General features: G+C 54.5%; 2 protein-coding genes across 5 annotated transcripts in view; both read left to right on the forward strand.

The window, feature by feature from the left end:
• The first annotated feature begins 1,560 nt into the window (after nucleotides 1–1,560).
• Nucleotides 1,561–12,485, forward strand: RNF8 (ring finger protein 8). The gene is made up of 8 exons (XM_029047718.2): nucleotides 1,561–1,785; nucleotides 3,881–4,009; nucleotides 5,787–6,710; nucleotides 7,486–7,548; nucleotides 7,993–8,082; nucleotides 9,758–9,865; nucleotides 10,736–10,940; nucleotides 11,987–12,485. Exons 1-8 carry the CDS (start codon nucleotides 1,699–1,701, stop codon nucleotides 12,010–12,012), a joined length of 1,632 nt encoding a protein of 543 aa, XP_028903551.1. The 5' UTR covers nucleotides 1,561–1,698; the 3' UTR covers nucleotides 12,013–12,485.
• Nucleotides 12,486–20,460: 7,975 nt separating this feature from the next.
• CMTR1 (cap methyltransferase 1) overlaps nucleotides 20,461–27,129 on the forward strand; it is a 31,018-nt gene continuing 24,349 nt past the window's right edge. Inside the window, exons 1-2 of one of the 4 annotated variants that reach the window (XM_029047206.2) lie at nucleotides 20,461–20,504; nucleotides 25,994–26,130. In XM_029047206.2, the coding sequence (XP_028903039.1) occupies nucleotides 25,998–26,130 (133 nt within the window). In that variant the 5' untranslated portion in view covers nucleotides 20,461–20,504; nucleotides 25,994–25,997. Of the gene's footprint in view, nucleotides 20,505–20,525; nucleotides 20,596–20,886; nucleotides 20,910–22,537; nucleotides 22,646–25,993; nucleotides 26,131–27,129 lie in introns of those variants that run through there. The other 3 variants (XM_029047204.2, XM_029047207.2, XM_029047205.2) reach the window with 3 other exon arrangements.

Consider the following 27,129-nt stretch of genomic DNA (forward strand, 5'->3'; position numbering starts at 1 on the left):
ATTATTATGATAGTTGTGAAGTAATGAGTGAGTGAATGGCTGCTTGGGGGCCCCCTCCGAAGCTCAAGCGCTCAGTCCAGCGCTCTGCGTGGAGTAAGAGCTCAATAAATACTGTTGAATGAATGAATGACTACTTGGGGGCCCCCTCCTAAGCCCAAGCGCTCAGTCCAGCACTCTGCACACAGTAAGTGCTCAATGCTATTAAATGAATGAATGAATGGCTACTTGGGGGCCCCCTCTGAAGCTCAAGCGCTCAGTCCAGCGCTCTGCATGGAGTAAGAGCTCAATAAATACTGTTGAATGAATGAATGACTACTTGGGGGCCCCCTCCTAAGCCCAAGCGCTCAGTCCAGCACTCTGCACACAGTAAGTGCTCAATGCTATTAAATGAATGAATGAATGGCTACTTGGGGGCCCCCTCTGAAGCTCAAGCGCTCAGTCCAGCGCTCTGCATGGAGTAAGAGCTCAATAAATACTGTTGGTTGAATGAATGAATGACTACTTGGGGGCCCCCTCCTAAGCCCAAGCGCTCAGTCCAGCACTCTGCACACAGTAAGTGCTCAATGCTATTAAATGAATGAATGAATGGCTACTTGGGGGCCCCCTCTGAAGCTCAAGCGCTCAGTCCAGCGCTCTGCATGGAGTAAGAGCTCAATAAATACTGTTGGTTGAATGAATGAATGACTACTTGGGGGCCCCCTCCTAAGCCCAAGCGCTCAGCCCAGCACTCTGCACACAGTAAGTGCTCAATGCTATTAAATGAATGAATGAATGGCTACTTGGGGGCCCCCTCTGAAGCTCAAGCGCTCAGTCCAGCGCTCTGCACAGAGTAAGAGCTCAATAAATACTGTTGGTTGAATGAATGAACGGCTACTTGGGGGTCCCCTCCGAAGCCCAAGCGCTCAGTCCAGCGCTCTGCGCACAGTAAGCGCTCAATAAATACTAATGAACGAATGGCTACTTGGGGGCCTCCTCTGAAGCTCAACTGCTCAGTCCAGCGCTCTGCACGGAGTAAGAGCTCAATAAATACTGTCGAATGAATGAATGAAAGGCTACTTGGGGGTCCCCTCCGAAGCCCAAGCGCTCAGTCCAGTGCCCTGCACACAGTAAGCGCTCGATAAATACTACTGAATGAATGGCTACTTGGGGGCCTCCTCCGAAGCTCAATTGCTCAGCCCCGCGCTCTGCACGGAGTAGGCGCTCAATAAATACTATTGAGTGAGTGAATGAATGAATGAATGGCTACTCGGGGGGCCCCTCCGAAGGCCTCAAGTGCGGCGGCTCGGCGAGGCGCATGCGCGGCGGCGGCGGAGCGGCTCCCGGAGGCGCATGCGCGGCGGCGGCGGAGCGGCTCCCGAGGCGCATGCGCGGCGGCGGCGCAGCTCCCGGAGGCGCATGCGCGGCGGCGGCGGAGCGGCTCCCGGAGGCGCATGCGCGGCGGGTCCCCCTCCGTTCCTCCCTCCCCCCGCCCCTCGGGCGGCTCCTCGGCGCGCAGGCGCAGTGCGGGCCCGGCCGGGGCGGTGACGTCACAGGGGGGTATTGTGGCGGCCCGGGGCCATGGCGCGCGCCCGGCCCCGGCTCCGCTTGCAGCTGCAGCTGCACCTCCAGCTGCAGCTGCAGTTGCACCTCCGGCTCCCCGCCCATGCAGCCTGAGAGCCCCCGACGCACGCCCCCCCCCGCCCCCAGCCCAGCTCGGCCATGGAGGAGCCCCGCAGGGCCCGGCCCTGGTGTCTGCGGCGGGTCGGCATGAGCAGCGACTGGCTGCTCCTGGACAACCTCACCGAGGTGCGGGGCGGGGGGGGGGGGGGGGCAGGCGGCAGGGGGCTGGAAGGCGCTCAGTCACTCACTCGTGTTCACTCGCCGTTGACTCTCTGCAGGGCGCTGTACCGAGCGCTTGCAAAGTGCATTGCAGCCAGGGAGGCAAGTGCCTGCCCACGACGGGCTTTACAGTCCGGAGGGGGCGAGGCAGACATCGAAAGATGTAACGAGGCTGTATGTACACATAGATATGTCTATACATACCTATGTGCATGTCTATGCATATATGCGTGTATGCATATACAGATATATGTGTGTATATATACACATATATGTATGTACGCATACTCGTATGCATACACATATGTGTGCATGTCTTCACATCCATGTGTGTACAGAGGCATATATGCCTCTATGCACACACACACGTGTGTATATACACGCGTATGTATACATTCATGTGTGTATACATGCCTGTATGTGCGTATCTACCCGTGTGTACATGTGCCTACATGTGTTTGGGTACATATATGTAATCATATATGTGTGTATGTGTATACATATATATGTGTATATATAAATGTACTTTGTAGGTCAGGGGAGAGGGCACAGGGAAGAAAGGGAGAGACAGCAGCAGGTTCCCTCCTCACGTCCCCCAAACTAACTCTCTTCCCCTCTTCAGAGGCCTCCTGAGAGCTCACCTCTTCCAAGAGGCCTTCCCAGACTGGGCCCCCCCCCTTTTCCCTCTGCTCTTCCCCCTTCCCTCAGCTGAGCCCCTTTCCCTCTGCTCCCCCTCCCCTCCACCCTCTGCTCCCCCCCTCCCCGCCGCACTGTGCTTATTTGTATATTACCCTATTTATTTTCTTAATGAGATGTACATCCCCTCGATTCTATTTATCTTGATGATGTTGTCTTGTTTTTGTTTTTCTCTCTTTGGCTCTGCTGTCTGTCCCCCCTGATTAGACTGTGAGCCCGTTGTGGGGCAGGGACGGTCTCTGTTGCCGAATGGTACGTTCCAAGCGCTCAGTCCAGGGCACTGCACATCGTAAGCGCTCAGTAAATACTATTGAATGAATGCATGAATGAGGGGCCAGTGGAGGGATGTGGAGCTGGGGTTCTACAGAGAAGGGTGAGTCTGGCCCTGAGAGGCTTTGTGAGACGGCGATTGAAGCTGGAGAGAGATGAGAGGCTTTTCTGGACGGCGGTTCAACCTGGAGAGAGTTAGTTTGGGGGTTAGGTAGGAAGGAAAGCTTCCCAACACGCCTTCCAGGCCAAGATTATTCCCCTCGTTTCACAGATGGGGAAATAGGCCAGAGAGATGAAGAAACTAGCCCCGGACCGCCAGAGAGATCAGAGCGGCCTCCTGGCCCCTGGAAGACCGGGTTCCTTGAGGGTTCAGTATGTGCTGCTATTCAAACCTCAAACTCCCAGATCGTTGCCGAGGCCTTGTATGACAAAAACGCTGATAAAATGTCTGCCTGGTCGTCCTTCATCTTCCTGCTCTGGGGAGCAGATGAAAAGCCTAAATCAGATAGAGGTCCTTTGCAAATCAGCTTGTGCCCTAGGAGGGTCTAAAAAGCGTTAGGCAGCGGGCCTGAAATTAACATGCTCTCTTTCCTCTTTCTTCCAGATTGGGTTTTCTTGGAGCTCTGTGTCCATTCATTCAATCATCTTTATTGAACGCTTACTGTGCGCAAAGCTCTGTACTAAGCGTTTGGGAGAGGACAGTATAAGCGCATTCCCTGCCCGCAGCGAGCTTACAGTGTAGAGGGGGAGACAGTCTAGGGAGATCACCGGTGCAAGCCGAACGGGGTTGGGAGATTTGGGGAGCAGGGCAAGAAGAAGAGGATTGGGGTGGGAGTAAGGTATCTCGTTGGCTCGATATCAAGCTCCTCTTGCATCGGGTCGGTCTCGGAAATGTGATTTCCGTGCCCCTGTGTCCAAGCCAGCCCTCAGTGGGCCTCTGTGTACAGTCCCCCTAAACTGTAAGCTCGTTATGGACGGGGTATAGGCTTGCTACTTCTGTTGTATGGTCCTCTCCCAAGTGCTTAGCAAGGTGCTCTGCGCGCGGTAAGCGCTCAGTAAATCCCACCGACTGACCGCTTTGTTATCGTTCCCTCAGGTCACGTTAGGTCGAGGATTTGGAGTCACGTACCGGTTGGTGTCCAAAACGTGCCCCCTGATGATTTCCCGAAATCACTGTATTCTCAGGCAGAACGCAGAGGGCCTGTGGACGGTCATGGACAATAAGGTAATGAAATCCACAGCCCTCAAGATGACCTTTAAATCCCCCTCGCGACTGCTGGGTCAAACTCTGTCCGATTTTCTGTGTCTTTTGAAAGAAGAGGTGTTGGCCTCTTCCGCTTTGAGGTCGTTTTTAGTGGCGGTGGACTATTATTAATGATAATAATAGTAATGATTCTGGTATTTAAGCACTTACTATGTATCAATCAGTGTTTTCAGCGCTGGGGTGGACAGACTAGTCAGATTGGACACAGGTTGGATTCTCAACTGTAGCTGGTTTCCTCCCTTGTTACTGGATTTTATCTAGGATGGATAAGGCAGATGGCAGCTAGGTTTTAAGGCACAGGAGGCCAGTTCTTTTCCTGGCTTCTCAGGATGCGTTGACTAAAGGACTCTGAGGGGCAGAAGTGGCCGTGGGTCGGGAGCCGTGCGCTTGATGCAGAGACAGCCGTGTTCTGGCCCTGTTGCAGGATCAGCTCTTCTCACAACATTTCCAGGTTCCTCTCCCTCCAAACAAGCCACTCTCCCGGCGGTGCGGATGCTGATTGTATCCTGGCTTCGCGACTTGCTGACCTCCCTGCCTCCACTCTGTCCCCTCTCCACCTTCGACTGCCCAGATCAGTTTTCCCAGTCCTTAATCTGCACTCAGATCCTCAGGACGGGGATCTTGCCGACTAACTTTATTGAACTCTCCCAAGCCCTTAGTACAGTTCTCTGCACACAGTCAATGTTTAATAACCGCTATTGATTCATCTCCACCTCTAGACTGCGGGCTCCTCACGGGAAGGAAACGTATCTCCCCACTCCGTTATGTTCCCAAGCACTTAATACACAGTAAGCGCTCCATAAATGCGATTGATTGATTCCTAAGTGTGGTTTTAGGGCTCTTGTCTTAACTCCAAGCACAGCTGAAATCCAGCCGTGGTGACTCGGAGTTCATTGTTCAGTCCTGACTTTTCGGTAGAATGAAGGCAGCATTGGCAAGCGCTTAGCAGATACCATAATATAAATAAAATAAAAAAAGGAAGAGTTGTCCCGGTGAAGTTAGAACGATGAGATGATAAGTGAGACTGGGCAGTAACTGACCATTTCTAGCCCAAGGCAGGGGTGTGTCTGAGCCCTGAGGTATGGGATCTGTGGGCGGAATCTGATTGTGAGGAGATTTTTTTTTTTAATGGTATCTATTAAGCCCTTACTATGTATCTAGCACTCTTCTAAGCCCTGCGGTAGATGCAAAGTCAGTCATGTAGGACACAGTCCCTGCCCACACGGGGCTCACAGTCCAGGTAGGAGGGAGAACAGATATTGAATCCCCATTTTACCGATGAGGCAACCGGGGCACCGAGTAGTGAAGTGACTTGCTCAAGGTCATGCAGCAGAGAGGTGGCGGAGCCGAGGTTAGAACTCGGGTCCTCCGACTCTCTAGTAGGCCACGCCGCCTCTCTTGGCAGGGGGGAGGGTGTTGCCTGTGTTCGTGTGCGTGTGTTATGCCGTGTGGGTGTCCAGTGGGAGTTCATATAGCCCAGCTGTGCCTGAGGAAACCCATCCGCCTTAAGCAGCTCCTTTCGAGGAGTTTTCTTCCAGAAAAGCCGGGTAGTTTTGAAGCAGTCGGGGGTATTTATCGAGCCCTTCCCGTGTGCAGAGCACTGTACTGAGAGTTGGGGAGAGCCCGGTATTGGTAGATCCGACGAGCTTACAGTCTAGAGGCAGCCAGACAGACCCAGTGGAGAACGTCGATCTCCCCAAGCGAACGGCTCTGTCTTTCCCTCTCCCGCCTCTCTCAGAGTCTGAACGGCGTCTGGCTGAACAAGGAGCGCATTGAGCCTTTAAGGGCTTATCCCATCCAGGAGGGGGACTACATCCAGCTGGGCGTGCCTCTGGAGAATAAGGAGAACGCGGAATACGAATACGAGATGATCCGCGAAGACTGGGAGAAGATCCGTCTGTCCGTAGCCCTGAGGAGCGACCAGCTGGCGGGGAAGGGGAAGGGCCCCAGAGCTAAGAGGAAACTCGAGGGGGAGGCGGCGGACGCCCCCGGGGCGGAGGGCCCTTCCGGCCCCAAGTCCAAAGTCTGCCGGCTGTCTTGCGGCGGAGAATTCCCCGGACGGTCCCGGGAGAGCGAGCCGGGGGCCAGGCGGCCCGCCCGCCACCCAGATGCCGATCCGTCCTCGCCTCCCGGCCCGAGTCCCGGGAAGGACCCGGGAACGCTGAGGGGACTGGACGGGGGGAAATGGGAAGCGCCTGGGACCGAGGGCCCCTCCAGCCCCAAATCCAGACTCTGCATCCTCCTCTCTGACCTGGAACCCCCGGGGCGGCACTGGGAGAGAGAACCCCCCGCCGACCGGCCGGCCCACGAACCGGGGGCGTCCCCCGGCCCCAGCCGCGAGCCGGCGGCCGGCGCCTGCGATTCCCTCCGGAGGAAGACGGCGGCCCCGAGCCCTCGGGGCCCGGACGCCTCGGCCCGCAGCGGCCTGGACCTCCTGAGGAAGAACATGGCCGAGATCTTGCGGCTGAAGGTGAAGGTCCAGGAGAAGCAGGCGGCGGTGTTGACTCTGAAGCAGCAGAAGAAGGGGGCCCAGAAGGCCGTGGTCAAGATGGAGCAAGAGTTGCGGGAATTAGAGGAGCAGCTCTGCACGGAGCAAGCTCAGCAACGGCAGAGGGCGGAACAGCTGGAGAAAAAGTTCCAGGAGGAGAAGCGGGACTCGGAGGTAGGCCGTTCCTCGGACGGCGGCCGGGTTTGCGCCGCGGGGGCGGGACCCGCTGTCCTCGCTGGCTTCCCCCTTCTGGGTTCGAATCCCGGCTCCGCCGCCTCCCCGCTCTGGGACCTTCCCCTCTCTTCCCCTTCCCTCCCCTCCATAATAATTGTGGTATTTGTTAAGCACTTATTATGTGCCCAGCACTGTACTAAGCATTCATTCATTCAATCAATTGTATTTATTGAGCGCTTACCGTGTGCAGAGCACTGTACCAAGCGCTTGGAACGTACAAGTCGGCGTCAGATAGAGACAATCCCTGCCCACGTACTGGGGTAGATGCAAGATAATCAGGTCAGACACGTCCTTGCCCCTCAAGGGGCTCACAGTCCTGATCCCCATTTTACCGAAGAGGGAACCGAAGCCCAGAGAAATGAAGCAACTTGCCCAAGGCCACACGGCAGACGTGGCAGAGCCGGGATAATAATGTTGGTGTTTGTTAAGCGCTTACTATGTGCCGAGCACTGTTCTAAGCGCTGGGGTAGACATAGGGGAATCAGGTTGTCCCACGTGGGGCTCACAGTCTTAATCCCCATTTTACAGATGAGGGAACTGAGGCACAGAGAAGTTAAGTGACTCGCCCACAGTCACACAGCCGACAAGTGGCAGAGCTGGGATCAGAACCCACGACCTCTGACTCGCAGGCCCGGGCTCTTTCCACCCAGCTACGATCCTTTTCTTCCCCCATTTCTCCCTCGGGAAAACCTTCCTTCTGTTTTTGGCTTTGCAGGGCCCGGCGGGTCGGCCGGGAGAGGACAACCTGACGGAGCAGTTGGCACAGGCCCTGAAGGAGGTAACGTGTCCGGCCGGGCCTCCGGGTCGATCGTCCAGTTTCCTTAGAGCGGGGGGTGGCCGGAATCCGGCCTCGCCGCACGCAACCTTAGCTCTCAGGCAGACCCCTGGGCCACACTGCCCTTTCCCCCTTCCCCTCCTCCGCCTCTCAGGTTGGCAAAGGAGCCATCCGCTCTTGGCCCTAAGAAACTGGAGGGGCCAAGCACCGAAGGACCATCAGCTCGCTGCCGATTCCTAGACCTCCCCATCCGGTCAGGAGCGGAACAAACCCCACGAGTCAGTGAGCGTCCCCCTCCCCGGGTGTTTATTTCGCGAGGCTCAGGCAGTCGGGGCAGGCAACCCCCTCTTCCCCCGGCAACCTCGACCGTCTCGGAGAGAGGGAGGCGGCCCCTTGGTGACGTCGGCCCCTTTGGCTCTGAACACCCGTCCGCCTTTGTCTCCGCAGCATCAGGTTCTGATGGAAGAGTTAAGTCGCAGCAAGAGCGACTTTGAAGCAATCATTCAAGCCAAGAATAAAGAGCTGGAGCAGACCAAGGTACGGAAATGAAAGCCAGGTTTTCCGATGGGAGCGGCAAGTAGCTGGTAACTAGTAAGAGAAGAAGCGTGGCCTAGTGGCTAGAGGACGGCCCTGGCGGGTTGGGAGGACCTGGGTTCTAATTCTGGCTCCACGCCGCGTGACCTTGAACGAGTCGCTTCACTTCTCTGGGCCTCAGTGACCTCATCTGTATAAGACCGAGCCCCATGTGGGATCTGATTACCTGGTATCTACCCTAGTACTCTGAACAGTGCTTGGCACATAGAAAGCGCTCAACAGAAGCCATACGTAAAAGAGAAGACCCATAGAGAAGCAACGTGGCCTAGCGGAAGGAGCTCGGGTTAGGAAATCAAAGAACCTGGGTTCTAATCCCAGCTCTGCCAAATTGCTCTCCGTGTGAATTTGGGCAAGTCGGTCAATTTCTCCGCCTCAGTTCTCCTGTGCTTCCCCCTGCTGCGATGGTGAGCCCCAGGTGGGACAGGGACTGTGTCCAATCTAGTTAACTTGTTAACTAGGGGTTAAAACACACGGTAAGCGCTTAGCAAAATACCATTTAAACACAAACAAAAACTGGTGCTGTCCGCTGCAGGGCACCACCGGCCGGCTCTGAAGAGTGCTGGCCCGGGGCCAGTTAGAGGAAGCTTTCGGGAGCCGCCCCTCCGGGGGAGCGCGTGTTCCCCGGATTGCCATCTGGAGGCAGAGGATCGGGAAACCGGCCCCTCCGTTGGCAACCAGGATCACATTCCGTACCCTGTGGGAGCCCGAGCCGCGCCGACTGGCCGGGAGGGTCGAGAAGGACAGGCGTTCCGGCTTTTCCGGAAAGGGCAGTCCGGAAAAATCCGTTCATCAATCAGTGGTGACTTTTGAGGGCTTACCGTGGGCAGACCACTGTTCTAAGCGCTTGGGAGAGTACAACCCAACACACTTAGCGGACACGTTCCCTGCCCGTAACGAGCTGACGGTCTAGAAGAACGTGACCTGAGGGGTAAAACCCTCCACTTTGATATTTATCAGCTGCTTTAAAGCCTCCTTGAAATGTTTCCCTTTGGAAATAGAGGGGAGGAAAGGCAGAAGGAGCAAGGTGCAGAGTCCCCAATGAAAGACCAGTAATAATAATAATAATTAAGCACTTACTCTGTGCCCCGGCACCGTACTAAGCGTTGGGGTGGATACAAGCAGATCAAGTGGGACGCAATCCCTGTCCCAAGTGGGGCTCACAGAGTGTCTCGGTCCCCGTTTTACAGGCGAGGGAACTGAGGCACAGAGAAGGGAAATGACTTGCCAGAGGTCACACAGCAGACAAGCGGCGGAGCCGGGATTAGAACCCATGACCTTCTGACTCCCAGGCCCGGGCTCTATCCACTCCAGCATGCTGCTCCTCTAAAACTCTCTGCCGGTATTCGGGATCCAACCAGGAACCTTTAGATCTTCGGTCCAACCCTCTCCCAACTGAGTGGTTTTGGCTTAACAAACGGGTTTCAACGGGAGCTTCCCGGGATCGGGTCAGGACTGACGAGGGAATTTCGGGTCTCCTTTGGGACTGTGGGCGTTCCGTGGTCAGCCCGGACCCTGTCCCCCCACCTCCCGCCCCCTTTCTCTGGGGATTGGACGACTCGCTTCCCGTCCCTCCCGCCCCGTCAGCCGGATGGCTGACCACCCCGGCGTGTCTCCGCAGGAAGAGAAGGAGATGGTGCAAGCTCAAAAGGAGGAAGCCTTGAACCATTTCAGCGACGTCCTGGAGAATGAACTCCAGTGCACGATCTGCTCGGATTACTTCATCGAGGTAAAATCGAGTGGGAATCCTGGGGTCCCTGACTAGTGCCTCGGTTTCCTCAATCACACGCAGTAAGCGCTCAGTAAATACGAATGAATGAATCATAATAATTACGGTACTCGGTAAGCGCTTATGTGCCAAGCACCGTTCTGGGCACTGGGGTGGAGATAAATCGAACAGGTTGGATATGGTCCCTGTCCCACGTGGGGCTCACGCTCTTAATCCCCATTTGACAGATGAGGTCACTGAGGCACAGAGAAGTGAAGTGACTTCCCCAAGATCCTACAGCAGACATAGGGAAGCAGCCTGGCGTAGTGGATAGAGCTCGGGCCTGGGAGTCAGAAGGTCGTGGATTCTAATCCTGGCTCTGCCACTTGTCTGCTGTGTGACCTGAGCAAGTCACTTCCTCTGTGCCTCAGTTACCTCATCTGGAAAATGGGGATGGAGACCGGGAGCCCCACGCGGGACAGGGACCGTGTCCAACCCGATTTACTTGTATCCACCCCAGCGCTTAGTACTGTCCCCGGCACAAAGTGAGCACTTAACAAATGCCACAGTTACTATGTGGCGGAGCCGGGATTAGAACCCAGGTTCTTCTGATGCCCATGTCCGTGCTCTACCCACTAGGTCAAAATGGGGCTACCTGTTCTCCCTCCTACTTAGACCGTGAGCCCCTTGCAGGACAAGGGACTATGTCCCGCCTAATTAATTTGTGCCTCCCTGAGCGCTTACAGCAGCGTTTTGACACTGACTAAGTGCTTAACAAGTACCATAAAAAAGGGCAGGGGTGACGTCGACCACCGGCGGGGAGGGGGAAGGAACAGGCGACTGCGCGTGTGTCCCAACTTGACTGGTTCTGCTCTCTCCCTCTCCGGCTAGGCCGTGACCTTGAATTGTGCCCACAGTTTCTGCTCCTTCTGTATAAGCGAGTGGATGAAGCGGAAGGAGGAATGCCCCATCTGTCGGCAGCTCATTCAGTCCAAGAGCCGCTCCTTGGTGTTGGACAACACCATCGGCCGGATGGTCGAGAGCCTCAGCGCGGAGGTGAAGGAACGCTGGGCGGCTCACGTCAAGGAGCGCAGAGGTGAGGGCTGGGGAGGGAGCGGATCGGGAAAGGAAGACGAAAAAGAAAATAAGCCGTGTCGGCTTGCTTTCCCCCTCCACGAGATGGGGTCGAAGGGCTCGTCTCCTGCTGAAACTTGAGTTCGGACTTCTGATCGTCCTAAAACCTATCTTTCTTGACCGTAAACTCCCCGTGGGCAGGGATCCTGTGGGCCAACTCCGTTTCGTCGGGGTCTCCCAAACGCTTAGTACGGTATTACCAGTGCCTGGCACATAGTAAGTGCTTAAGAAGTAGTAGTATTATCACGGTGCTCAGTAAATGCCGTTGATCGGAAGGCCCGGCCTCGTCTCTATCGTCAGTATTGACCGAATGGCGTTTGGGTAGATGAGATACAGGCCCACCTCCACTTAAGATGCCTGTAAAGCTACCCCTTGCTTCAGGTCTACACCCCGTAGGTTTTGATTTGAAAACACGAGCTTCCTTCATGGCATTTGGTCCGGGATCACCCAGGGGACACAGAGAAACGGGTCAGTGATTTGAAGAGCCAAAATGGAGGAGGGGAGGAGGGGAAAATAGCTCTGGAGGCAGGAGGCATAATAATGATAATGGTATGTGAGCGCTTACCGTGTGTCTAACGCTGTACAGAGCGCCGGGGTAGATATGGGTTCATCGGGTCGCACGTGGCAGTCATAGAGTAAATGGGTATTAAATCCCCATTTTGCAGATGAGGTAACTGAAGCCCAGAGACGTGAAGTTGACTCGATCAAGGTCACCCAGCAGGCAGGTGGCGGAGCCGGGGTGAGAACCCGGGTCCTCGGCCTTCCGGGCTCTATCCATCAGGCCACGCCGCTTCTCTCGGCAGGACTGTCTGCTCTGTGATCTCGGGCAAGTCCCTTCTCTCTGCCTCATCTGTGAAATGAGGATCAAGACTGTGAGCCCGAGGCGGGACAGGGACTGTTGTCCAATCTGATTATCTTGTCTCTACCCCAAGTGCTGAGAACAATGCTTGGCACATGGTAGATGCTTAACACATACTATTATTATTATTCTGTTCTCATCCCCTTTAGAGAAAATCACCCCTGCTGAAAACTAAATCCCCAGAGCAACTGGAGGTGGGGGCTGGGGAGCAGCTGAAGAAACTTGGAAGACCGGCCACTCTTTCTCACGGTCCGGTCGTCTTGGATGGAAGCGGGAGGAGGAGAAGGAGACCGGCCCCGTTCGCCCATCCGGCCGGCCGTCCCCCCCCCCGGGTGCTTCCCGTCGGGCGTGAGCTCCATCAAAGACCGACTCCGGCTGCCACGGCGACCGGGCGCGATGCTCCCGGGCAACCGCCCACTGTGCCGCGTTGATTGTCTTTTGCTTCCCGGCTCCTTGAAACATCGGCGTCAGAGCTTCCTGACGACCCGGGGCTAGTCCCTCGGCAGACCCGGGAAGGATGTGGCGTTTTACCGCCAGGGAAGCTGGCGGTGTGATATCCGAAGTGGCTTCGCCACACGGGGCGGGGGGTGCGGGAGGTGGGAGGGAAGGGCAGGTTTCCTAGAAATAAACTGTAAATGTTCTACCCACTCCTCAGCTGAGCCCTGGCATCTTTGCCTTCCTTTCAGCTCAGAGGCAACTCGAGCAAACCTCAGCTGAACCGCTGCAGGGCCCGGACCGCAGCGGGGAGACGCGACCGCCCCCCGCGAGCCGGGAAATGGCCGGGGATCGGATGAAGGGCCGGTCAGAAAGCCCAGGAGCCGACCGAGCTGGGCAGAGCGGCGAAACTGGCTAACCTCTCTAGGCCTTGCGTTTCAAGGCGGTGGGCGGCCGAGGCCAGTGACCGCCAGCGCGTGGCTGGTGCCGAGCCTGTAGACATGGAGGCGGAACAATCCAGGAAAAGGAGTTGTGAACGAGCAGTTTCATCAAAAGACGAATTTGAAACTTGAACAGCTCCCTCCAAGGACTGTGGGGGGCCGGGGGGTGCGCATGTGAGCGTGTGTGTGTGTGTGTCTGTGTGTGTATATGTAGATATATATAGGTATATATTTTTTTAAATTAAAACCATATTGATCTTTGCTTCCCAAGACTCCCTTTTTTTTTTTACAACTCTAAGAATGTTTGTGTTCTGCAGGAGGCATCTGCTCCAACCTTCCCGTTTCTTTCGGAAGGAGGAGGAGCCCGGGCCAAAGACTCGCCAGCCGATGGGACCCTGACTGAGAAGTTCTCCGCACCTCCGCTTAGTGGTTTATGAGACGCACGTTTTCCTCCTCCTCCCTTCCCCTCTGAGACACCCGGGATTTTTCCATCTTGGCCGCTCTTTAGGGATACGTGAGTTTTGTCGGTCGGTGGGGGAAACACTTAGCGTGTTGGAATGCTAAGAAGTTCCCAGATTCATTTCTCTCTGCCCTGCTGGTCCACGCCTCTTACCTGAAAGAGATTTGGATGCTGGGGGTGGAATGTGGGGTCGAAGAGAGGTCCAGGGCAAGTGACCTGCGTCACGGGGAATGAGGGAACCGGGGTCGGGGGTGAAGGGGGTGTAAAGGAGAGCTTTCATAACAGGGTTTTGGGATTCTCAGCAAGGCCTAAGGGAAGGAGGCAAGAGAAGCGACAGTGAGGCGTTGTTAAGGGGCGAAGATGGGGTGATTTGGCCCTGAAGTCGAACCTGAGTAGTCCCCTCTAGACTGCAAGCTCCTTTAGGGCAGGGGACATGTCTACCAACTCTGTTATATTGTACTCTTCCAAGTACTTAGTACAGTGCTCTGCACACAGTACCTGCTCAATAATCATAATCATCAACATCATAATGATGGTATTTAAGCGCTTACTATGTGCCAGGCACTGTTCTAAGCGCTGGGGTAGATACAGAGTGATCAGGTTGTCCCACATGGGGCTCACAGTCTTAATCCCCATTTTACAGATGAGAGAACCGAGGCCTAGAGAAGTTACAAGACTTGCCCAAAGTCACCCAGCTGACAAGTGGCGGGGCCAAGATTAGAACCCAGACCCAAGATCTGACTCCCCAGCCCGAACTCTTTCCACTGAGCCACGCTGGTACCGTTGATTGATGGGTCCAAGCTAGTTGGGGTTTTTTTGACTCCAACTGCCTGGGAAGCTTGTGGCTCCCCGAGACCGGTCCCTTCGGGATAACAGATCTTTCCGAATCTAAACTGTGACAGGAGTCTAATGAATTTGAGGGTTGGGGGGATTACAGCTAGGGAGGGAGTTCTTCAGTTGTCACGGGAGGCTGTGCGGGCTGGCGATAGGTTCTAGGGTGTATTCAGGGTGTGGGATGGGTTACTGAGGGTAAATATGGGAGCGTGAGATGGTACGTCCCTAACCCCGATAAGAAATACGAGGCGGGTTCCAATCACTTTTTGTCTTTTAAATGGTATTTGTTAAGCGCCTACTACGTTCCGGGCACCGTTCTAAGCGTTGGGATAGATAGAAACGTAATCAGTTTGGACACAGTCCACGTCCCAAGTGGGGTTCGCAGTCTTAATCCCCATTTTATAGATGAACCCAGGCCCCGAGAAGCAAAGTGATGTGCCCAAGGTTACACAGCAGGCAAGCCGGGATTAGAACCCAGGTCCTTCTGACCCCCAGGTTCGTGCTCTATCCGCTGGGCCATGCTGCTTCTTGGTAGAGTGCTCAGCACAGAGTAAGCGCTCAGTAAATACGATTGGTTGACTGACAGTTTTCCTTTAAGGACTCTTCTGTGTCCCTGTTGAAGGCAGAATATTGAGCTAGGTAAAGTTCAAGAAGCTTGAGAGAGTTTGTGCTCTTCAAGAAGCGTCTCAAGTCTGTGTGAAATAGGGTAAATATTAAAAATAACCCCCAACGCTCAAATTCAGTAGGCCGTTCAGGTAAGGTTCGGAAAAATCTCTTATCCGGAGGGGACCGGTTTCAGGGAACAACAAGCTTCATGGACAGTTGGATTCCTTAAACTCCAGCTTAAAAGTGTCCAATTAAAAAAAAAAATTAATACAGTTCATTATACAAATGCAGAAAACTCTAGAAACAATAATAATAATTATAGTATTTGTTAAGCTCTTACCGTGTACAGTCGGGCACCATACTTTGCGCTGGGGCGGATACCAGCAAATCAGGTTGGACACAGTGTCTGTCTCTTGGGGGGGTCCCAGTCTCAGTCCTCATTTTACAATTGAGGTAACTGAGGCACAGAGAAGTGAAGTGACTTGCCCAAGGTCACACAACGACCACACTGTTGAAAAAGCGACCAAGTATGATCATTTTCCTTGTCCTTCTCCAAACTGCTCAGCCACTTTCTGCTGAGGGGACTCGTCGGAGGGGAAAGTGGTGACGAAATCGTGTGAAAAACGTCGCACCGCCGTGACTGGCTCTCGGTAACCCTTAGCACAAAACCACCCGAGCCCTTAGGCGGGCATTCCACCAACAGGGCCAGCGGAAACGGCAGGTCGTGGCTGACGCAGAGCCGTCAGAAACCATAATTTCTCAAAACTAAACCGTGGTAGCAAAGGCCCTTGTCAAAATACGAAGCACGGTAACGGCAAAACCCAGAGGGGGGGAAAACTTGTCGATTAGCAAAAGCGAGACAATTTACCAGTCTAGATCGACATGGTTAATTCCCAGATGCAAGGGGATTGTGCTTGCCATTTGATACAAAATAAGCATTATCGGAGAGAGGGAGCAGCTGAAGCCTAGGGAGGCTGCATTGACATAAGAAAAATGATGATGATGGGATTTGTCGAGCATCTACAAAGTGCCAGCACCGTACTAAGCGCTAGGGTGGATATAAGTAAATCGAGATGGACACGGTCCCTATCCCACGTGGGGCTCACTGTCTCAACCTCCATTTTACAGATGAAGTAACTGAGGCACAGACAACCGAAGCGACTTACTTGCTCAAGGTCACACAGCAGACCCGTGGCAGAGTGGAATTAGAACCCATAACCGTCTGATTAGAACCCATTACCTTCGAACATTACGGAGGAATCAGGACAGCGACTACGTTCCTCTATTTGTATATCTTTTGGGCACACCCTTCTCCTGTCCCTGAGGTGGAATTTTCATTTTCCTCAGACAAAGCTGTCCATGCCACTAGCAGTTAGTCGGCGAAGGTGAGAACTTAGTCTCTAGGTGCTTAACAGACACCACCGTTATTCTCTTACTCGGTTTTGGGATTGAAGCCCGAGGTCTGGGAAGTTATTCAGTTCATTTGACTGGCTGTTTCCCAAATTATATTTCATTTGGTCTACCCACAGAAAAAACAAAATGTTTTCTTTTTCTCTAGAGGAGATAGGCCAGTGCGTTATGAAATCATTCATTCGATAAAATACAAGTTAACAAAGTAGCATTTTGACTTAGAGGGTGCAAAAAGTTAGGTGTGCCTGGGCTGATATTTAGTGACTGTCCAGCTACCGTTGAGACACTTCTCCGTTCCTTCCCCTTCTCTGCGGCTGTCACTTCCTCCAACGTTCCCCAATTCATTAACCTCACAAACCTCTCCTGGCAACAATCAATCAGTGGTATTTATGGAGTGCTTACTTTGCAGTAAGCGCTTGGGCAGGTTCAATACAAAACAGTTGGTTGCCACATTCCTTATCTTCAAGGGGAAACAGCATGGGAATGGAGTCAGAAAGACCTGGCTTCTAATCCCGCTCCGCCTCTTGTCTCCTGGGTAACCCGGGGCAAGTCACTTCACTTCTCTGGGCCTCGGTTACCCCATCTGTAAAGTGGGAATTAAGACGGTGAACCTCGTGTGGGACATGGACGGTGTAAACTTGATTGAATTGTACCTATCCCATTGTCTGCCCCTAATAAGTGCTTAACAAAATCTATAAAAAGGGGCGGGGGGGCGAATGTCCAAGGCATTGAAGGCAGTCAAGAGTTTGACAAGGACTAGGTCAGAGTAGAGCCAATAAACTAAAATCTCCTTAGCTCTGCCTCCAGACTTCTTGCATTGCAAACTTTCAGTCAATCAATCGCATGTATCGAGCGCTTACTGTGTGCAGTGCACTGTACTAAACACATGGGGAGGGTACAAGGCAACAGAGCCGGCAGACGGGCTCTCTGCCCACAAGTCCAGACGGGGAGACAGACATTAAAATAAATTATGGGTATGCACGTAAAGGCTGTGGGCTAAGGGCGGGATGAATAAGGCACGTAAAGCCCACGGCAGGGGTGACGCGGAAGGGACAGGCAGTAGGGAAGCGGGGGATTTTAGCCACGGAAGGACTCTTGGAGATGTGCTTTTAATAAGGTTTCGGAAGTTGGGAAGAGCGGCGGTCTGTCGGATTTGCAGGGGGAGGGACTTCCAGGCCAGAAGCAGGACGTGGGCGAGGGGTCGGTGACGAGATAGGTGAGATGGAGGTTGGCGATAGAGGACCAAAATGAGCTGCTGGATTGTAGGAAATGGAGTTAAGATAGGAGGGGGCAAGGTGATTGAGCGCGTAAAAGCCGACGGTAAGGAGTTTCTGTTTGATATGGCGGTGGACGGGCAACAGCTGGAGGTTCTTGAGGAGTGGGGAACGATGGGCTGATCGGTTTTCTAGAAAAATGATCCGGGCAGCAGAGTGAAGTAAGGACTGGAGTGAGAAGAGACAGGAGGCGGGGAGGTTGACGCGGAGGTTGATGGAGTAGTCAAGGCGGGATAAGATAGTGATGCTCTGCCGCTTGTCTGCTGTGAGACCTTGGGCAAATCACTTCACTTATCTATGCCTCAGTTATCTCGTCTGTAGAAAGGGGTTTAAGACCGTGAGCCCCATGTGGGACAGGACTGCATCCAACCCGATTAGTTTGTATCTACCTCAGTATTTAATACAGTGCCTGGCACATAGTAAGCGCTTAAAAATACCATAAAAAAGGAAAGACTTAAGAGTGGTTGTTGGATTGGATCATTACTTAGTATTTATTGAGCACCTACTGTGTGCAAAACCCTGAACCAAACACTGGGGGGAAAAAAATACAGAGATGAGAATTAGATCAGGTCTCTGACTCCTAAGGGACTCCGATTCTAAGAAGAAGGGTGGGAAGAGAGTAGGCAGTTGAATAAAAACTAAAGTAACAATGTAGGGAATGTGTCTGTTTATTGTTATATTGTACTCTCCCAAGCGCTTAGTAGGGCGTTCTGCACACGGTAAGCGCTCAATAAATACAACTGAATGGATAAAAGCAGAGAAGCGATAAGGGCCACAGAGCACGGTAGCCTAAGGGGCAGCGTTTGAGCGTCCAACCGACGTAACTGTTACAACAGTCACCGCCCCAACTTCGGGCCTCCTAGGGGCAAAAGTTGCCGCTATCCCGCCCAGCTGGAGCAGCCCCGGGTGGCGGGGAGTTCGTCCGGTCGACTTCCTGGAGGAGGTGGGATTTCTAGGAAGGCTTTGAAGATGGGGAGTGAGGAGGGACCGTTGTTCCTCTGTGAAAGCGTCAGCTCCGTGCTCTAATTCTACGAACGCCTGGCGTGCGATGGACCCAGGGAGGGCCTGGGTTCTGCCGCTCGGTCCCGAAGGGCCCCTGCTAATATTAGCGAATATTAGCTCCGGCTAATATTAGCTCCGGGCCCCTCCCGAACACTGGCAAGAAGGATCCAATACCTCAGTCATCTATCTCTTCTGGGGTGCAGGGAGCCCCCTCCCCACAAACTCTGGCCTGAGGGAAGGCTCGGGGCTACCATCCTCAGCCGGTGGAGATGCAGGGTGTCAAAGACCAGGTGTTCCAGCGCTTAGAACAGAGCTGGGCACTTAGTAAGCGCTTAGCAAATACCTCAATCATTATAAATATTGTTATTCGGTGTAACCGTATACCGTAGCCATTTAGAGCCAGCCTGTGGATGGCGGATCGGAGACCAGGGCTGGGTGGAATGACTCTGTGTGAATGTGATGTTGGGCTGGCATATTAAAGGCAGCGGGTGTATACGGGCGGGAGGCTGAGGCCGGGCGCTCTTGGCTTGCTCTCGCCTTGGTGCTCTTGGCTTGCTCGCTTGCTCCTGGCTCGGGGCTTCTGCCGGCTTGTCCATCCTGGTAAGCCGACATCTCTAACCGTGAGGTAAATAAACCCCGAGCCGGCTATCACCGCTGCGGGTGGGGAGGTCTTGCGCAAACCGTGAGTTTGTATCCAGGGCGAGGTTGGGTGGACGGGTGGGATGTGGGCAGGACTCTGGCTGTGAAAAAAGCCACGAAAAGAGTGTGGCCTAGTGGATATAGCATGATTTGTACATTCCAAGCGCTTAGTACAGTGCTCTGCACATAGTAAGCGCTCAATAAATACTATTGAATGAATGAATGGAGCAGGGGAGTTGGGAGGACTTGGGTTCTAATTACCAGCTCTGCCACCTGTCTGCTGTGTGACCTCGGGCAAGTCGCTTTGCTTCTCTGGGCCTCAGTGACCTCATCTGGAAAATGGGAATTAAGACGGTGAGCCTCATGTGGGACAGGGACTGTGTTCAACCTCATTAACCTGTATCTATCCCAGCTCATAGTACTGTGCCTGGCACATAGTAAGCACTTACCAAATACCATAAAGAAGAAGCAGAAAAAGAAGGGCAGCCTCCAAGATCCATACCGGGCCAAGTTTGCCCATTACAGCCCCTCTCAATCAAATAATCAATCGATGGTTTTTGTTGAGTGCTTACTGAGTGCAGGGCACTGTACTGAGTGCTTGGGAAAGAACGATACAAGGGAATTATTGTGGAATAATAGTCTCTAATTCTCCCATGGAGTAATGAAAACGTGTTCCAGCTGTCCTAGCAGAACCGCGTGGACAGCGTTCTGCCCACCTCTAGGCATTCAGTAATCACCACTGACCAAGTGCGCTTAGTACAGTGCTCTGCACACAGTAAGCGCTCAATAAACAGAGTAGCAGCCTGGCACAGTGGAAAGAGCCCGGGCTAGGGAGTCAGAAGTTGTGGGTTCTAATTTCGGCCCCGCCGCTTATCAGCTGCCTGATTTAGGGCAAGTCGCTTGGCTGGGCCTCAGTGGCCTCATCTGTAAAATGGGGATGAAGACTGGGAGCCTAACATGGGACAACCTGATCCTTGTATCCCAGCGCTTAGAACAGGGCCTGGCACATAGTAAGCTCTTAATAAATACCATCACTAGTATTAATAGGCTTCACTTAGCGCGCAGGCGCGGAGGGGGCGAGGGCCCCCCCCCCCTCACGCGCGGGCGCGCGCGCGCCTCTTTCCCCGGCCCGCGTTTCCCCCACTGCGCAGGCGCGCGGGGACTCCGGATTTTCCCCCCCCATAGATACCCATCGCTGCTTCCCCCACTGCGCAGGCGCGCGGGGGACTCCGGCTTCCCCCCTCCCATAGATGCCCATCGTTGCTTCTCCCACTGCGCAGGCGCACTGGGAACTCCGGCTTCCCCCCCCAATACCCATCGCTTCTTCCCCCACTGCGCAGGCGCGCTGGGGACCCCTGATTTCCCCCCCCCCCATACCCAGCTCTGATTCCCCTACCGCGCAGGCGCGCTGGGGATTCCGGCCCCCCCCTCCGCCTCTTCGGCCGCCCTCCACCTCCCGCGCAGGCGCACTGGGGGCCCGCCGGGGGAGGGAGGGGGGCTCTGCGTGACGCCATCAGCGCGCGCCGCGGGCGGGGCCGGACCCGGAGCGCGACGCCGGGACGGGGCGGTGCGTGAGGGAAACGAAACTGAGGGGAAAGAGAGAGAAAGAGCGCGGGCGGCGGCGGCTCCCGGCGGCCCGGTCCGGCCGCCTCTGCAGCGTGAGTGCCGGGGCGGGAGCCCAGCGCCCCACGGAGCCTCAGCCACCGCCTCCCGCCGGGCCGGGCCGGGCCGGGCCGGGCCCCGTTGTGCGCCTGCGCGTCGGCGCCTGCCTCACTGCGCGCGCGCGCGCCCCCTGGAGGCGGTGTGTGTATCTGCCTCCCTGCCTGCCTGCCTGCCTTCGGTGGGGGTGGGGAGGCCTGGCCCTGGGGGTGGGTGATGTACTGAGCGCCTCCACCCCCAGCGGGGCAGGGAGGTCGTCGAGGGGCGGCAGGGAGAGGGAAGAGCCCAGTTAGGTTTAATCATGATCATGTTGGTATGTGTTAAGCGCTTACTACTACTGATAATAACGTTGGTATGGGTTAAGCGCTTACTCGGTGCCGAGCACTGTTCTAAGCGCTGGGGGAGATAACAGGGTCATCAGGTGGTCCCACGTGAGGCTCCCAGTCTTCAGCCCCGTTTGACAGATGAGGTCACTGAGGCCCAGAGGAGGGACTTGCCCAAGGTCACCCAGATGACAAGTGGCAGAGCCGGGATTCGAACCCATGACCTCTGGCTCCCAAGCCCGGGCTCTGGCCGCGGAGCCACGCTGCTTCTCTAGGTGCAGAGCCCTGTTCTGAGCGCTGGGGGAGAGACAGGGTCATCAGGCTGTCCCACATGAGGTTCACAGTTAATCCCCATTTTACAGGTGAGGTCACTGAGGCACAGAGAAGTTAAGTGACTTGTCCACAGTCACACAGCTGACAGTGGAGGTGGGATTCGAACCCATGACCTCTGGCTCCCGAGCCCAGGCTCTTGCCACGGAGCCACGCGGCTTCTCTACAGCCCCCCACCAGCGCTTAGTAATCATAATGGTGCTATTTGTTAAGCGCCTACTATGTGCCAAGCGCTGGGGAGGAGGATACAGGGTGATCAGGTTGTCCCACGTGGAGCTCACAGTTTTCATCCCCATTTGACGGATGAGGTCGCCGAGGCCCAGAGAGGTTGATAATAATGTTGGCATTTGTTAAGCGCTTACTACGTGCGGAGCACTGTCCTAAGCGCTGGGGGAGATACAGGGTCATCAGGTTGTCCCACGTGAGGCTCACTGTCTTAATCCCCATTTTACAGATGAGGTCACTGAGGCACAGAGAAGTGAAGTGACTTGCCCACAGTCACCCGGCGGGCAAGCGGTGGAGCCGGGATTAGAACCCATGACCTCTGACTCCCAAGCCCGGGCTCTTGCCCTGGAGCCATGCTGCTTCCTGGGAAGCGCTCAGTATATACCACGGATGATGTGACGTCCACCCCCCGATTCTCCCAGAGGGCCGGGCCCCCTGCCCCTTTAGGCGGCCAGGGAACAGAAGGAAAATGCTAATCCTGCCGATTCTGGGCCTCAATTAAATTAATGATAGTATTTGTTAAGTGCTTACTATGCGCCAAGCACTGTTCCAAGCGCTGGGGTAGATACAAGGAAATCAGGTCGTCCCACATGGGGCTCCCAGTCTTAACCCCCATTTTACAGATGAGGTAACTGAGGCATGGAGAAGTTAAGTGGCTTGCCCAAAGACACACCTGACAGGTGGTGGAGTTGGGATTAGAACCCACGATCTGTGACTCCCAAGCCCGGGCTCTTTCCACTGAACCATGCTGGTCTTTTCAGCTGATCCCTCGGGCTATGGTGGAGGGCAGTTCACAACTCCCAAGCGCTTAGTACAGTGCTCTGCACTCAGGAAGTGCTCACTAAATACCCCCGGTGGGTCGATGTGCCCCCCCCCCCCGACTCTCCCAGCAAGAGGCGCCTTCGAGGGTCGGGCCCGCTGCCCTTTTAGGCGGCCAAAGAGCAGAAGGAAAATACTAATCCTGCTGATTCTGGACCTTTTTATCAGATCCTTCGGGCCGAAGCGAACATCTCCCAAGCGCTTTGCACGGCGCTTTGCACTCGGGAAGCGCTCAATGAATATCAGTGATCGGTTGAGGTCCCCCGACTCTCCCAGCGGGAGCCACATTCGACGGCTGGGTGATCGGAGGCGTTCTGGGCCTCTGTACCTCATCCGTCGGGCCGAGGTGGAGGTCAGTTCACATCTCCCAAGCGCTTAGTACGGTGCTTTGCACTCAGCAGGCGCTTAGTAAATACCCCCGCCTCACACTCCAACTGGGTTGAACCCCTTGTTCTCTCAGACGGCCAAATAGCAGAAGGAAAATAATAATCTTGACGACCAGAGGCGTTCTGGGCCTCCTCAATCCGTTGGGTCGAGGTGGTCCCTTAACATTCATTCGTTCATTCAACCGTATTTATTGAGCGCTTACTGTGTGCACAGCACTGTGCTAAGCACTTAACGTCTCCCGAGCGCTTAGTACAGTATTTTGCACCAAGTCAGCGCTCAGTAAATATCCCCGATTGCTTGACGTCCGCACGCTCCACCGAGAGAACCGCATTCGGGGTCCGGGCCCGCCGTGCTCTTCGGCCAAATAGCAGAAGGAAAATATTAATCTCGCCAACCGGGGGTGTTCCGGGATCCTTCTCTGATCCGTCGGGCCAAGGTGGAGGTCAGTGAACGTCTCCCAAGCGCTCAGTACAGTGCTCTGCACCCAGACGCCACCGACTGATCGAAATCCCCAGGCTCCCCCTGGGTGGGACTCGGAGACGGCCGAACAGCAGAAGGAAAATATTAATCTTGCTGCCGAGGCGGGGGGTTCTGGGCCTCCTCGTCTGATGGTTGGGGCCGAGGTGGAGGTCAGCGGGTCCGGGAGGGACTGAGTGTCGGCCGGGCTCCTCTAGGGAGCGAGGAGGAAGGCCGGCGGGCTCCGTCAGAATCGATGCCGATTTTTTCCAAGCGTCTTGTTACCGCCGTCAGAGGCAGAACACTGAGCCAAACGCGCCGCCGGCGCTCCTCAGGCTTAGGTAGTTAACGCCGCCGCCCGCCTCCCCTCCGGGGCAGGTGTGGCCATCCCTCGCCTTCATCGGATGATTGTGTGTGGTATTTAGTACGTGCCAGGCACTGTGCTGAGCGCAGAGGGAGATACAAGATAATCAGGATGGACTCGGTCCACGTCCCACAGAGAAGCAGCGTGGCTTAGTGGAAACGGCCGGGGCTTGGGAGTCGGAGGACGTGGGTTCTCATCCCGGCTCCGCCGCCTGTCTGCTGTGGGACCTTGGGCAAGTCAGTTCACTGCTCTGTGCTTCAGTTCCCTCATCTGCAAAACGGGGATTAAGGCTGCGAGCTCCACGTGGGACAACCCGATTACCCTGTAATTACCCCAGTGCTTAGAACAGTGCTTGGCATATAGTAAGCGCTTAACAAATGCTATAATTATTATTAATTTTACATGGGGTTCACAGTCCGATTAGGAGTTCATCCCCATTTTACGGTTGAGGAAATTGAGACACAGAGAAGTTAAGCGACTCGCCCGTAGTCACCCAGCAAGCAATTGGCGGAACCGAGATTAGAACCCAGGTCCCCTGACTTTCAGGCCCACGCTCTTTCCACTAGGCCTCACTGCTTTTTTTTTTTTTTAAATGGTACTTCTTAAGCTCGTACTATGCGCCAGCCACTGTACTGAGCGCTGAGGTAGATACAGACTAATCAGGTTGGACACAGTCCGGGTCCTACATGGTTGGGGCTCACAGTCATTTTACAGGTGAGGGAACCGAGTCCCGGAGAAGTGAAGCGACTCGCCCAAAGTCACAGAGCAAGCCGTTGGCAGAGCCGGGATTAAAACCCAGGTCCTCTGGCTCCCAAGCCCATGCTCTTTCCACTAGGCCACGCTGCTTTCCTTCCCAAGAGTCTTTCAAACATCGGGCCTTCAGATGATTTGGCGGAAGCGCTTACTTTGCAGCAGGGAAACAGGCCCCAAGGATTGAGGTGCTTAGTCACCCACTGCGGGAAATTAGAAATTAAACTCGTCTTCCATCTACAAACCCCGTATACTCTCTAGAGTCGTCCTCTAGAGACCCCCAGCGACCTGCGTGGCCCCCACCGGAAAGTCAGTTTATGGAAATATTAAATATTCACGGTGACGGTTTCAATTTTCGTCTGTTTTATTAAGTTCTCTGTGACCCAAACCATCCATTTCAAACCATTAATTGGTACCTAATTAAAAAAAAAGGGTCACCACTACAGTATTCTGGCAGCCCCAAGAGCATTTGTACCAAAATCTTCTCTAGAGTATTCATTTCGTCCGGTTGTGATTTTTTTTTTTCCGGCAAGCTCCCTGGGTGCCGTAACTGCCCTTGGCCCCGATGTTTTTTAGAGAAACAGCGTGGCCTCGTGGAAGGAACCCAGGCCTGGGAGTCAGAGGGGCTGGGTTCCAATCCCGCCTCTGCCAAACGCTTGCTGGGTGACTTGGGGCGAGTCACTTCACTTCTCTGGGCTTCAGTTCTCCGGTTTTCCCTCCTGCCGAGACTGTGATCCCCATGTGGGATAGGGACTGTATCCAACCTGATTCACTCGTATCTACCCCAGTGCTTAGAACGGTGTCGGACACATAGTAAGCGCTTAACAAATACCAGGGAAAAAAAGAATACATCATTGGCTTTGCCACTTTTGGGGGATTGGCCCCCCACCCCCTGCCGTTATGGCCCCGTGTGTCAGAATGGTGATTCTCTGGGTTCCTCCAGGCTTATGCAATGGGTCTTTTATATTTAAAAGATCGTTTACTTTTCCCGCATCACCGACCTCGTATGATCTCCTCGGGTCTGAAGAACTTTCCCACCCCGCCGTCGTTCAGTATTCAGCCAGTAAATATCCCCAAGGCCCCACTCGTCACCGACTCGGCCGAAAAGTTTCATAACTTCCTCCGCCTCTCGAGCTGAGCCCGGAGGAAACATACGGTCAATATTGGGTTTACGTCCCATTGGGGGATTTCTTAATTGTCTTGGTAAAATACTGATAGTGACTGAATAGCTGGCTCTCTTGCGGACTTTCTCACCTTGCAGCTCTTGGTTGACTTTAACGTATTAGGCTCCGTGTTTCCCCACCTCCGCAAATTCAATCCCAGTGCCCGTTATACTGCGTCGCATCAGAAATCCAAAGACCCCATGTGACTAGCAAACACTCATGGGCGATTTTTTCTTTTTTTTATTTATGGATTACCGAGTTAATCTATAATCATTTAGGGTTTGAATCGGACAACGGCAGGGCGGAGGCCTCCGGGAGACTGAGCGGTGCATTACCTGTATATATCTATCTAAAAGCTATTAGTAAAAGCAAGAGCCAGGCGAGCATCTTCCCCCGGGCTCGTTTCGAAAAGGAATGTCGTCGTCGGGCTGGCTGGGAACGTAGTTCCCAGCGTGGCATTCCTTGGATGGTTTTTACTCTTTGGAGCCAGGGACGTTTCCCGCCTCCCCCTCTCCCCGGGGCTACGGGAAAAGCCGGGGGCGGGGACCGGTCCCTGCGGTGACCGGGGTTTGGATTGCAGAGCCATGAAGCGGAGAAGAGACGACGACTTCAGCAGCCCCCAGAAGAAGCAGAAGAAAAGGGTAGCAGAGCTCGGCCTGACCCTCAGTTCCACGTCCGACGACGAACCGCCTCCCCCGGGCAATCACGCCACGCGAGGTAAGACGGCCTCCCTGGCTTGAAGCGGCGCTGTCGGCTGACCCCGGGGGACTGTACGTCTCTTTCAGGGATTTTTTTTCTTTTGAATGGCCTCTGTTAAGCGCTTACTACGTGCGAGGCCCTGTACTAAGCGCTGGGGTAGCTGCAAGTTGAGGAGGTCGGACACAGTCCCTGTCCCAGCTGGGGCTCACGGTCTTAATCTCCATTTTACGGATGAGGGGATCGGAGGCCCAGAGAAGTGAAGTGACTTGCCCAAGGTCACGCAGGCCGTTCTGACTCCCAGGCCCGTACTCTGTCCCCGAGCAGCGTGGATGGAAAGAGCCCGAGCTTGGGAGTCAGAGGTCATGGGTTCTAATCCCGGCACGGTCACTTGTCCGATGGGTGACCTTGAGCAAGTCACTTCACTTCTCTGGGCCTCAGTTCCCTCTTCTGTCAAATGGGGTTTAAGACCGTGAGCCCCAGGTGGGACGACCTGATGAACCTGTATCTACCCCAGTGCTGAGAACAGTGCTTGGCACATAGTAGGCGCTTGAGAAATCCCTTCGTTATTACTAGGCCACGCTGCTTTTATTCAGGTAGGGAAGCAGGGTGGCCTAGCAGAGATAGCACGGGCCTGGGAGTCGGAGGTCCTGGGTTCTAGTCCTGGCTCCGTCACTTGTTTACTGGATGACCGCAGGTAAATCACTTAACTTCTCCATGCCTCAGTTACCCTGTCCGGGAAATGGGGATTGAGACTGAGCCTGTATGGGACATAGACTGGGTCCAACCCGATTGTCTTTTCATCTACCCCCAGTGCTTAGTCGAGTGCCTGGCACGTAGTAAGTGCTTAACAAAGACCGAAACACAAGGCTTTAAATTTGCAATTAGTTCCCTGGCCTGCAACCTCACGTTTTAGAGCATTGGTAGAGTGGAGCGAAACCCAACCACAGATTGGAGACCCGAAAGGTGCGAAGCATCTGTTAGGAGCGGGAGAAAATACCGCAGTTCACGTCAAGAGAT

The sequence above is a fragment of the Ornithorhynchus anatinus genome, chromosome 19, assembly GCF_004115215.2.
Source record: "Ornithorhynchus anatinus isolate Pmale09 chromosome 19, mOrnAna1.pri.v4, whole genome shotgun sequence".
Lineage (NCBI taxonomy): Eukaryota > Metazoa > Chordata > Mammalia > Monotremata > Ornithorhynchidae > Ornithorhynchus > Ornithorhynchus anatinus.

Coding starts and splice junctions, on each gene's coding strand:
- RNF8 (XM_029047718.2), top strand. CDS start 1,699: ATGGAGGAGCCCCGCAGGGCCCGGCCCTGGTGTCTGCGGCGGGTCGGC. Junction 1,786..3,880: donor TCCTGGACAACCTCACCGAG/GTGCGGGGCGGG, acceptor TCGTTCCCTCAG/GTCACGTTAGGTCGAGGATT. Junction 6,711..7,485: donor AGGAGAAGCGGGACTCGGAG/GTAGGCCGTTCC, acceptor TTGGCTTTGCAG/GGCCCGGCGGGTCGGCCGGG.